The following is a 12,405-nucleotide window of genomic DNA, read 5'->3' as shown; positions in this document are numbered from 1 at the left end:
AGAAGAGAAAAAGTGTTTTAAAAAAAAAAAAAAAAAAAAAAAGGGTTTCTTTGCACACAGCAGACACTTTGCAGTAACGTCAGGTTTCTCTTTAAAGGTTGGACTACAGCGGACCATCAAGAGAATTTTTTTTCCTGGTGTCCAGAGAGCTCTTCAATCCGTATTATGGTTTGTTTGAATATTCAGCCAACGATACCTACACAGTACAAATAAGTCCCATGTCTGCTTTTGTAGACAATCACCATGAGTGGTAAGAATTCTTTTTCTTTTGGTTTCTCAGATACTTTTTCTGTTGCTCCCACTTGTAGACAACTGCTCATAACTGCGCAGATGTGAAATACAGCATTTGGTCTTTTTAGCCAGTAGCAAAATAATTGCATTTCTTTAGACTTTCCTGATCTTGTTTTCTCTTGTGGGTTTAAATGATCTTACTTCTCACAAGGTCAGCAAAACTGCAATTTGAAACACGTGCCATGGGATTGTCTCATAACACAACTCCTTGTGTTTCTTGTACGTGACCAGCCATTTCATTAAACCAACATTAGCTTCTCATGCAGTTTAAAAAGGAGATTGAAACATTGGCTTTTTGTCACAAGATCAAGGGAGGTTTCAAACCGGTGTTGCTGTATGGAATTTGTTTGAATCTTCCTAAAGAGTACAGAGGTGGTCTCAGTGGGGGAAAAAACCAAGCCACAATTATCTGTTGGAAGGAAATCTATGGAGGTGTCTTAATTGGGGTGAGAGGAAGACTGCTGATTACGTAGCTCTCGGGCAAGGTCTGCACATACACACCTACTTCTAAAATAGTTACCCAGGATTTTTACATAATCGCATTTTCACAATTATAAGCCAGTTTAAATCACCCTCAGCTGCTTTAAGCCACGGCATCGCCATAAATCTGTAAAGCTGTGCTGTGGCTGTTAACAGAGGATTCTGTGTTGTAAGTAGTTAGATGACAGCAGTAACATCTGCTCATCTGTGTAGGGCAGATACGTACTGAGTTCTTATTTATTGGAAGCCTGTTGTGATGAATGACTTATCAGAGAGGAGTCAGTACTAGTTTAAAAGAAGTAAGCAAATGAAATCGCTGGCTGCATCCAGTTCAGGTGGTTGAAGCAGCTTTCCTCTTGAACTCTAGTAGTGCCTCATCGAGTGGCACACGCTGTGCTGGAAAAGCAGAACCGCGTGGCAGAAAGGGAACAGAGAACCCTTCTGTGCTCTGCAGCTTCTGCCAGCGTTGTGTGTTCGTCCCTGGCTTCTGCAGTGCTGGACCAGAGGCCTCGGGGGTGAGGGAGGCCTGACCCCCTCTCTTTCTGGGAGCTCTGGTGGCAGTGACACTGCTGGTCTTGCCGAGCCTCTGGGGGAATTCAGAACATGCAGTTGTGGGTGGAAGGAGAAGGCTCTGCCTGTCACATCCTCAGCTTGCAAACCCTCTTTGCAATATAGGCTTAATCTATCCAGATTAATCTATCCAGATGTCTTGCTGAGGATGCATAAAGGGAAAGTTTAAGAAACACAGTTTTCTTTGAAAAAGACCACTAGACTTAAATCTGCTTCCAGAGACGTGGAGGATTTTTCACAACGGGTCTTTATTCTCATGGGAGTATTTGCAAGGACCCGACAAGTGCAAAGCTGCTGCTGTCTGATCTCAGGTCTGTCTAACTCCCACCCAGCCCTCCTTACACACCCGGCAAAATGAGGATAACAGGGGAAGAAAGAGGGAGGGGAGAGGAGGAGACCACTGAGATCCCATTGACATAAGGCTGGGAGAGCACTGCGATGCATCAAAAAAGCTTCCAGCCGCTGTTTGTGAAAATCCAGATAGAAATCCATAGGCACCAGTCAGGAGGGGGAGCAAGGAGCTGCTGTAAGCAGGACAGACAGACAGGGAGAACTCTCAGGCTGCGGAAAGGGCAGAAGAACCTTTGGCCTCCCAGTAGCATGCAAACAAGTTAATCTCATCAGGGGTGTGTAAAGAAAATAGACAGTGGCCATCGTCTTGGAAGATAAGCTTTCGTCAAGAGGCCAGTCTGGCAAGGGTTGATGGGGTTAACAGGGGTTTGTTGGGTTTGAGAAGTTGCAACTTAGGTATCTGAGGGATTTTCCACACCCTGCAGACTTGCATTTTTTCTGTGCCTTACTGAGAATGTAAAAGAAACCCAAGAAAGAAAGAAAAAATAAAACAAACGAAAAAAAACCTTAGACATCACTATCTGATTTAAAAATGCTGTTTGGAAACATATGTAAGCCTGATGACAGAGCAGCCTACAAACCACAAAGTTTCAGTATAACGTTTGTAACTCTTTCTCTTCCAGGTTCAGGTTTAGTGGTCGAATTCTTGGTCTTGCTCTGATACATCAGTATTTGCTAGATGCCTTTTTTACACGACCCTTTTATAAAGCCCTCCTCCGAATGTAAGTGCAGTTTTTCTGTCTCCTGTCTTGTTTCGTTCCGTCCCCATGGACGGTGCATGATGGTGCTTTATTGTCACAGAAGACAGGCCATTATTTATAATTTAATTGTTTAATATCAATCCAGGAATTTTTTAAAAGTTTACTTGTTTTTGCATGTGATTATTAGCCAGTTACCTAACTCAGAATGGTTTTCTGTGGTCAGTACGAAAACCTCATGTTTGTTTTAGCCGTGTTATCAGCTCTCTTCTACAAAATCTTGCATTTGAAGCTGTACAGTGAAATGCCCTGGTTTTATTCCAGATATAACAGAGTCCTTATTCATTTGTCTTGTAATGACTCACGGGGTAGGATATGAATCACTTCGTAACTTAGACTGCAAGAGCCATTCTCAGAGGCAGACTGATTGCTGGCAGCCTCCCTTTGGAGGAGGTTTCCTTCGATACACTTTAGACTTGGTTTTCAGAACCACTACTCCCGTTTTGGCTGAAACTATGAGACCTGCACTTGCTCAGCACGTCTGGAGTTTAGGACCGGATGAACTGAAGGTGCTTTTTGTCCTCCATTTGAAAGCTGGTTTTTAGAAGCCTGGAAGGATGTTTTTTGTCTAAAACATCATACATTCTAGAAACGTGGAGTAATGCATCCATTCCTATTGCACCTATACCTTAAAAGCACCTAAATGCTAACAGCACCATTTTAATAAGAACGAGGACTTACCCTAAATGAACTTTAATGTTGTGGGGCTGCCAGATTCATTGTTTAACCTGGTGGTTTTTCTGAACAGTAGAATTAAACATGAGGGGTGGCCGCCTTTGCGCTCAGCCTCATTCCTGCAGCTGCCCCGCTGAACGTACAGGGCTTTCTTCTGACCGCACGTGGGCCCCAGCGTAGAAGCAGGCAGGGAACCCTGCAGCTGAAGGGCTCCCTCATTAATGAGCAGCCCCCGTACCCTGTTTCACACCGCAGGAGTTTAGAAGACTGGCAGTGTGAAATGCGTATTAACTGGTAACACATTCAAAGCTTGGGGTAGTAAGTGCTAAAGGCAGCAAGGGGCACTTAGCTTACAGGCTGGATTTGCGAAAGAAGGGCCACGTAAGGAGAAATACGGCAAAAGGTAAAAAGATATTTCTATGGGAAGCAGGGTGTCTGAACAGGCTTCTTCACGCAGTGAGGAGATGAGAGAGGCAGCATTGCGGTCACATACGCACAAAGCCTAGCAGTTTCTTGTTAGAAAAGCTGTTTTGTTTATGATTTGAACCTTTTGTCTGTTCAATCTAGGTATTTTCATAACTTCAAAATGTTCTTCACAGGAAATATGGGGCACCATAGACTTAAAAAGCACTGTGCCTTCACATTTATAAATTCTGGGGTTCTGTATATTAGCTGAACTATGCTGTCTTACACAGTAACTGCGTTAACCAAACAAATGGAGATTTGTAGTAGCGTTGTCTTTTATTTTATTGATTTTTCTCTTGGCTGCCATTCTCAGTCTGAGGACTGTCTTATCTGAGTTTAGTTAAGTCATCTGTGTTTGTGTGTTTTCTTCTTGTTTGTCTTAGACTCTGTGACCTGAGTGACCTGGAATATCTGGATGAGGAGTTTCACCAGAGTTTGCAGTGGATGAAGGACAATGATATACACGATATCTTGGATCTTACCTTTACTGTAAATGAAGAAGTTTTTGGGCAGGTGTGCAAGATTCTTAATTGCTTGTGTGTGTTCTACTGCTGGATAACCATTTATTTGGACAAAAGAACGATTGTCATTCCATGCTGATTTGAACTTGTTTTGGCAAAATTCTGATTGATGAAAACAATGTTGAAATCTAAGGAGGAATTATGATTTGTAACCAGTCCAACATGTCTTTCTAGTTAAAGAGATTTTCTGGAGACTATCTGAAATACTGAAATTTTGAATTGCTCTGCTGGAGGTAGTTTGCCTAAAGTTACTTGCAGCAGAGTTAGCACTGAAAGGTCTTACACCACTTTCGTTACATTGATATTTAGAAGACTTCACTGGTTTAGTGGCTGTAAATGTTGTTTTCTCTTCCCCTCATGCTAAATATGAGGATTCTTCAAACTAAATGGGATTTTGAGTATGATTTTATACAGAAAAAGGTTTGCTGTATATTCTCTTAATTCACATATTGCAGTTTGATAAAGTCAGTTTTGGCTAATGCTCTTGAGGCATTACTTCAACTTAAAAAGACAAATTGTTACAATTCTTTCTTTTGACTTTAAAATACTGTGTTGTCACTTGGTCATTTTTTTCCTAAGATCACAGAACGGGAGCTGAAGCCAGGAGGTGCCAACATCCCAGTCACTGAAAAGAACAAGAAAGAATATATAGAGAGAATGGTGAAGTGGAGAATTGAGAGAGGAGTTGTACAACAAACGGAAAGTCTAGTTCGTGGTTTCTATGAGGTAAAAAACTCCACCTTGAAATTTACTTTCTTTCTTTCCTCCAAAAAATTTTTTCTTCTCATATATGTTTCTCAAATACAGAATCCCAAACAGCAAAACCAGGAAGTGCCCTAATGGGTATGATGGAAGAGCAGAGGGGGTAAAAAAATAAATTTGTTAGTTATTGACTTAAACACTGTGGTTATAGAACTCCTTTAAACTGGAACATACTGTCTGTATGGTTAGCAGGGAATGCTTGCTTTGGTGTGCAGGCCATCCTCGCTGTAACACGGTAAACTGAGTGTATTTCAAGGTATTTCTCTCTTAACTTCTTTTAACATGGACGATTAAATTGAGTGTATTAAATCTAATTTCTCCTGAAATAACTCAGTACTATTGGCCAATACAATTCTCTCCCAATGGCTGTGATCCTCTAAAGAAACTGTATGGAACTGCAGTGTAAGAAAAGTCCATTTACTTGCATTTAAAAAGGAAAAAAACCCTCATTCTTTCCATTTATGAGAGAAATGTTGCCTGCTAAGTATCTTAGCACCAGAGGAGCCTTATGTGGGGAGGCAAAAATCCCCAAAGAAATCATGTGAGGCATCTTGTTTCCTTTCACAGGTGGTTGATGCCAGGCTGGTGTCTGTATTCGATGCCCGAGAACTGGAACTGGTGATAGCTGGAACAGCAGAAATTGACTTGAGCGATTGGAGAAATAACACCGAGTACAGAGGAGGTAACCCGAATTTTGAGTTCTTCCCCAGAATTTCTGAGTTTCTAAGACGCTAAAGGTCGAGCCCATGAGATTCATCTTCAGCAGAGACCACTAGTAGAGTTCCACCCAGACTCTGGAGACAAATGGGAATGGGAACCGTTCTTAGCAGGATCTACCTGTTTTCTGCTCTCAAAGGCCACAGGAAATTACAAGTAAATCCCAGGGACTTGAGGCTGGCGGTTGAGATAACTGGAGAGCGTTGCGGAAGATTTGGGAGCTGCTTTGAGAGAGGCGGTTGCCGCATCCTTGGTAGCTTTAGACATTTAAAAAGCAGAGCACTGGCATAGTGCAAGAGTGATTGACATTCCTGTCACTGATTAATTGAAGAAATGCTTGCAGAAGAGGTGCCACTCCTTTTTGTCAATTAATTCTCTGCCTTTCCGATTTTTTAAGCTTTTTAGTAGCATTCTTTTCTCGCCTTGCCTTTTGCTGCAAGTGAATAAGAAGTAGGGCGTTGTTGTGACTAGGGCTGAACTGGGAAAAACTTGTAACTATTCCGTCAACCACTTTTGTAGCACCTAAAGCGATAAAGGCTCATCTTGTTTTAACAGGTTATCATGACAATCACATTGTGATCCGGTGGTTCTGGGCTGCTGTGGAGAGGTTCAACAATGAACAACGACTGAGGCTTTTACAGGTAAGAAATCAGCTGATCTGTGTGAAAGTAGTGTGCGTCATTAAAATTAGATGCTAGACCGGTCCCATCCAGGTTTATTACATCCGTGAGCGTTATATTTTTACATGAGGGTTTACTACAGAGTTATTTTTAAAAAAATTATTATGTCTGTGAAGAAACAGAGAGCCCGCCACCCCACCCTTACCATGTTCTTGATCAATTATGAAATCCATTTTTTAACAATTCAGAATTTGCCTCTGGTCACTGAGTTACTTAGATGAGTATGATGAAGGATTTTTTCACTTAAGTACTTTTAAAAGGTCCGTAAAGAGCAGTGTGGGACCTCTCATTTGACAGAGATCCAGATGTGTGCTTATATTCCTGTCACATCTGTTAGAAATTTTTGTCGCATCCAAATCATTAAAAATTAAGTAGCCTCTGATCTGTGAAAAACCGTGTTTGATCTGTTCATGATAAGTCGTAACTAAATCTGCTCAACAAACAGCGCTTCAGCAAATGCTTAACCTTCAGAACGTATTTAATAACGGTTTATGAAGTTATTGAAATCCACATAGCCAAACAGGCATAACACAAAGCCATTATTATCCATTGTTGGTTTTTTATTAGTTGGTCTTAGTACAGAGTAAAGACAGTAGGGAAAAACTCACTAAGGCCTCAGTTTAAACTCACTAAGGCCTCAGTTTAAGTTACCTGATAGTAATAATGGTTTATTCTACAGCGGTTTATTCCGCTGAAACCTTTGAAGGAAAGTAATCTGATAAGTTGTCTCTTCCAGAGCCTGACCAGGAAATGGCCTGTTCTCCCTCCTCCTCCACCTAAAGTAGCACTTACCGCTTGTGCCTCACAAATTGCCTTGTTTTGCCAGTGCTTTCACGCAGGCACGTGGACTTCCCATGCAAATGAGTTTCTAACCTGCTCCCCATGTGTGTCCCATGTCCATGATGGTTTGTTTGCGCTGACAGTTCGTTACAGGCACGTCCAGCATCCCTTACGAAGGGTTTGCCTCTCTACGGGGGAGCAACGGCCCGAGAAGGTTCTGCGTGGAGAAGTGGGGGAAGATCACCGCTCCGAGCACAGGGGCATGATCCCCTCACTGCTCCTGCTCACAGAATCACAGAAAGTTCGGGATTGGAAGGGACCTCAAAAGATCCCCTAGCCCAGCCCCCTGCCAGAGCAGGATCACCTCCAGCAGGTCACACAGGAACGCGTCCAGGGGGGTTTGAATGTCTCCAGAGCAGGAGACTCCACACCCTCCCTGGGGAGCCTGGGCCAGGGCTCTGGCACCCTCACAGGGAAGAAGTTTTTCCTGATATTTTTGTGGAACCTCCTATGTTCCAGCTTGTACCCAGTGACAGGACAAGGGGCAATGGCTGACTAAAGAGGCAGTGCAGGGACGAGAGCAGGTGAAGATTTCAAAGAGGACAAGTAGGATCGATTGAAATAGGTGAAGAGGGTAAAGGAACAGTGTGAAAGCCCAGACGTGAAAGCAGGAGCTGAGCTGTACAAGCCCTTGCAGACATGAGGTAGCATTTAAATGGAGGAATGACAGTTTTGGAGTAGTGGGATGAGAAGGTTAAAAAAAAAAACACCAGTAATTTAAAAAAAGATGCTTTTCTAAATTTTCCATTTTGTAAGACAGGAGAAAGAGTTGTTTTCGGAGGTCTGGGGTAACACTGCCAGGACTAGACTAATAACGTGCGAGTGATGGAGGACACGTCGTCTAGCACGGACACTTCCTTGACAAGAAAGGGCAGTTTCTAACCTTTTCTCTATTGTGAATAGGCTGATACCTTTCTGGAAGATTCCCATTCTTCCAGCCCTGTAATTCTGTAGCCTTCAGGACGGGTTATCAGTGGTTAGGCACAGATTAGTGTGCAGAGTGTGGGTGATCTAACCCTCCTTCATCAGAACTCATCTTGAGTGTGCTGCTGCTCGTAGCCCATGGCGGTAGCTTTGGGCTTAGGAAACCAAACCCTAATCCTAGCCCAACCCTCACAAACAAGGTTCCTCCAGAAAGAAAAAGCTTTGGTTTTTAAAAATTTCAGATCTCAAAATACAAGATTTTCACGAGAGTTCAGGTAAGAAAAGAGATCGTGGGAGTTTTTTTCTGCGTATTCTTTAATGTTCTGGTGCTAACAAGCACAGTTTGCAGCATGGAAAACGTCAGGGCATGCCACAACAGGACTCTCAGAATTTCCTCTGAAAAGATTACGCAGAGCCCTGGTTATAGTTATAAAAAACTGCAGAGTAAAACTGCTTCTTTTAGTGCAACAGGGATAAATGCGTCGGGAGCCTTTGCTACTTGCTGTAACAAGTGTAGGGGAAAAGCCACCTTTAGGAGATGTGTCATGGCCTTCGGATTCCCTTGGTTAGGAAACATTTGGATTTTTTCTCTCCATGGATAGTTTTTAACACACAAGTTTGAGTATTAAAATAAACCAACACCACACTTGCTTTGTTAAAATAAAAACAAGTGTGTATGACAAACATCTACAGTCGTCATGAGCTGGCACCTCCCGGCATTCATACGTGGGGAACCTTGACCTCATAAAAAATGAATTATTTCCAAGGCTGTGCCTAAAATGGACTAAGCCCTAAGCAGAAAGCATTATTTGCATTTTTACACATCTGGTTCCTGCTTGCAGTGCAGCTTCAGCCTGCGTCTCACTCAGACTGACTGTGCAAATACCAGGTAGGACTGGCCGGAAGGTAAGGCGTCCTGAACAACGACCCCTAGTAGCAAACTGGCCAGAGGTTTCCAGACAAGCCCTGAGTGTGCAAACACATGGCAAGATCTGCCAAGAACGCTGCCCCGGGACGCTGCGACGCCTGCCTGTTCTGTGATGATGAAAACGTTTTTGTTAAGGCGATGTCGCTCGTAGCAGGGTTCTGCTTTGCAGATTGCCCTTTGGATTCCAGCGGGAGGGCCTGGTAGCGCTTGGTGTGAGGGTGGCACAAGCGAGGGCTCATCAAGTTGTTGGACGTTGTTTCTTCCTCCGTTTCTGAGAAAAACCCACTGCACGGCTGAAAGCTCCTAAGAGTACCTGTCCCCATCTCTCCTTCCTGATTTTGCAACATGGAAGGTGACTAATATGCTTACTTAGGTGTGTGACTGTGGTCGAAGCAGCTGTGAGTCTGAACGCAGGAGCATTCACTGGCTGCTTACCTAGTTCCCGCTGCTCTCACTGCTGTGTAATGAGTCCTGCCCAGTCAAAGCTGTGAGATTTCCGAGTCGCAGGTCAGGTCACCCAGCTTCTGTCACTGGCTTTTGCACCGATTTCGACAGTAGCATGTCAGAGGCCCTGCAAAGATCGATTATTACAGGTTTAGTTTAGCTCTTGCTACCCGTGATGCCACCTCTGCTTCCTTCTTTCGCACCGTGTGGTGGATGACACTATGTCAGCGGAGGGAATGTTGTTGCTCTTTCACTCACATGCTGAAAAATTGACTCCATGTTCAGTGCTGAGCATTCTATATAGGGGCAGGTGATAAATTCACGTGCAAATAGTGCTAGATTTTAATCCTAAATCACTCTTTTCTAATACTGTAATCAAAATGAAGGGGAGGTTAATTGAGAATCTAAGAGATCAGGAACCAAGATGGTTTTTCACGTTGTCATAAACCACCTGTCTGGGAAAATGAGCAGTTAGTGCCCATGTGGTTTGAAGTGTTGGAATGGGAAAATACTGTCCAGAGGTATAAAACGCTTTCTTCTCAAATTCTTACCAAGTTGCTTGCTAGGGTGAGAAAAGCACATGTTTCCTCAGAAGACAAAGATCTTACTTTCTGTCTTTTTTATTGACTTGGCTTTCCAAAGTATTTTCATAATTGCCCTCCAAATTAAGATAAAACTCAGTTCTCTTAATAAATGTGAACAGCATGCCAGCTTGCTGTGAAACCAGTTGGTAATGCATCCCTTGCTAATTACACGCTCTGCCTTTTATAATTTGTGGTTTTGCAGCCCACACAGCGCAATCCATAGCTGTGGTGAGTCGCTGTCAGCCCCACGCAGCCAGAGCACGTGGTGAAACTGTTCATTGCCCAAGACACTTGCACACTCCACACCCGCCCCCAGGGATCATCGAGCTCCAGTTGCCCGTTTGCTGCTGGGTCTAAATCAGTCTCTTTCTTTCCAAGAGAAATTTTTCCATTTTTTTTCGTTTTTAACAAACGAGATTAACCCACTTCACGTCGTATTCCATGCTCGTAGCTGAGAGCTGAGCGCCACTTAAATAGATGAGTTTGCTCTGAGGGAAGGCAGGACTTTGTGGCTCCGAGGAAGCTTGGTGCAGGTCTGTTGTATGATTACCAGGAGGTTAAGCGAGGAGTTGCATTTGCTGCCAGGAGGGAGCTTGTTCAGTCCTTTGGTTGACGTGATGTCAAACGTTTACGCTTAACACGGATTATGCTGGTGTAGGGCAGCTGACCCAAGGAAAAGTTTGTTTTTCAACTGGTTTGTATTTAAATAACTCTGTGATGCATTTTTATTGCAAAAGAGTAAAGTAGTTGTTGAACAGAGACCTGCCAAAATGTAAGAAGGTTTTCATCCTCTAAAATCAATCTCAAGTGAGGTGTGGGAACAAAGCTGCAGAGCAGAAAAGATGCCTCCTCCAACTTCTCTTTGCACCATTTCTTCCTCAAGAGCCCATCACACTAATAGTTATTTGCTATTTCATTAGTACAGGCTCATGATATCCTTTATTCTACGATGAGGAGAAACCTTTATTATCTCCCTTTTCACTCCCTGGAGGAGCTTTTGAGAGTCATTTCCCAGCGTGTCAAAAACCTGAGGCAGATGAACTTGGGAAACTGAGAAGTAAACCACGTGGTCGTCCTCTTCAGAAAGGGGGGCGCTATGCTGGAGGTACACACGTGGATTCATGTGATTATAAAAAATACGATTCTAAAGGTGATTGGCTTGCAGGGCCAGATACGGACACAATGTAAATCAGCACAAGCAGAAGTTTCCCAAGAACGCTATCCGTACGCCAAGGAAACATAGAAGGAAAAGCAGCTAATTTGTCTGCCCTTTGCTCCTGTGGAATCGTTTCCTGTATACCTGGGGTGTTTTTTAACATTTCATCAGATACAATATTTAATGCATATTCAGTGTACCAGAATACCCTGTTAGTGATTCCAAATGCAGTATTGCAGTGTCATCAGTCCAGGAAAAAATACCATTTCTCAGAAGATAGGTTTAAAGCCAAGATTCCAGAAGAGACTATTTGAGTTGTACCATGCTGTATCATTCTTTTCTCACGCGTGCTTAATGGATAAAATTTATCCCACGCTTTTTGGGCTGTCGGTGTGTTTCTAAAGACCTTCATAAATGCTTCTAACTGACTTATTTTCATTAGAAGAAAGTAGATTAAATCTCACTGCCATCATCTGACAGAACAAAGTCTTCTGAAAGAATACTATCTGCCCATCTCTACCTGAGCACATACCGGTCTGTGTGTTCTCTTTTGAACTTTTAAAATAATGCACTTCACCTTCTCTTCTTTTTTTTTCCCTCCCTCCCTCAGGGCTCACACTTGTTTCAATCGTCTGGACCTTCCCCCTTATCCATCATTCTCTATGTTATATGAAAAACTGTTGACAGCGGTTGAGGAGACGAGTACTTTTGGACTTGAGTGATACACAGACCCCAGTGCCCGGCTCATTGGACTTTTGTGGATCTGTCTTCTTAAGGAATGAATGAACGTTCGCATTGGATTTCCTAGAGGAAAAGTGTTTCACAGTGCAATTGAAAATAATGAGATTCCACGAAAGAGCTTATGAAGCAATTAAAAATCATTGTGGTAGTGGCAGAATTCTCTGTGGTGAAACTAGTGTGTGCCTGAAGCGCAGGGAAAACGGAGTCTTGCAATCTTTCAGGAGGGCCAAACCTCTTGTGTTCTGAGCAAACGAGAAACGTGATCCCATGCTGTGATCAACCTGGCTACTGCAGAACGGACATGGACCCGGCGACTGGATTTCATCAAAGTCGTTGAATAGAAAATTCAAGTCAAAATGTGAAATCATTCAGCCCCTTCCCCTACGCCGTAAATGATAAAAAAATCATGCAATAGATAATTTTAAAATTTTTTTTCTGTAATTCATGAAGGTACAGTACTTTATGCCATATGTTATAATAGCACATCCAGTACGTGCGTTACCTAAGACTACGAGTGC

General features: G+C 43.0%; 1 protein-coding gene across 1 annotated transcript in view; it reads left to right on the top strand.

The window, feature by feature from the left end:
• The window catches only part of LOC104280356 (E3 ubiquitin-protein ligase HECW2-like), a 28,518-nt gene extending 16,650 nt beyond the window's left edge, over positions 1–11,868 (top strand). Inside the window, exons 10-17 of the mRNA XM_009877980.1 lie at positions 98–250; positions 2,316–2,414; positions 3,974–4,103; positions 4,691–4,837; positions 5,441–5,555; positions 6,146–6,231; positions 7,194–7,299; positions 11,741–11,868. Of these exons, the coding sequence (XP_009876282.1) occupies positions 98–250; positions 2,316–2,414; positions 3,974–4,103; positions 4,691–4,837; positions 5,441–5,555; positions 6,146–6,231; positions 7,194–7,299; positions 11,741–11,868 (964 nt within the window). The remainder of the gene's footprint in view (positions 1–97; positions 251–2,315; positions 2,415–3,973; positions 4,104–4,690; positions 4,838–5,440; positions 5,556–6,145; positions 6,232–7,193; positions 7,300–11,740) is intronic.
• Positions 11,869–12,405: the final 537 nt, after the last annotated feature.

The sequence above is a fragment of the Apaloderma vittatum genome, unplaced genomic scaffold (genome assembly GCF_000703405.1).
Source record: "Apaloderma vittatum isolate BGI_N311 unplaced genomic scaffold, ASM70340v1 scaffold5311, whole genome shotgun sequence".
Taxonomy (NCBI): Eukaryota; Metazoa; Chordata; class Aves; order Trogoniformes; family Trogonidae; genus Apaloderma; species Apaloderma vittatum.
The sequence above is the reverse complement of the archived record's forward strand: the minus strand, read 5'-3'. Positions and strand labels throughout refer to the sequence as shown.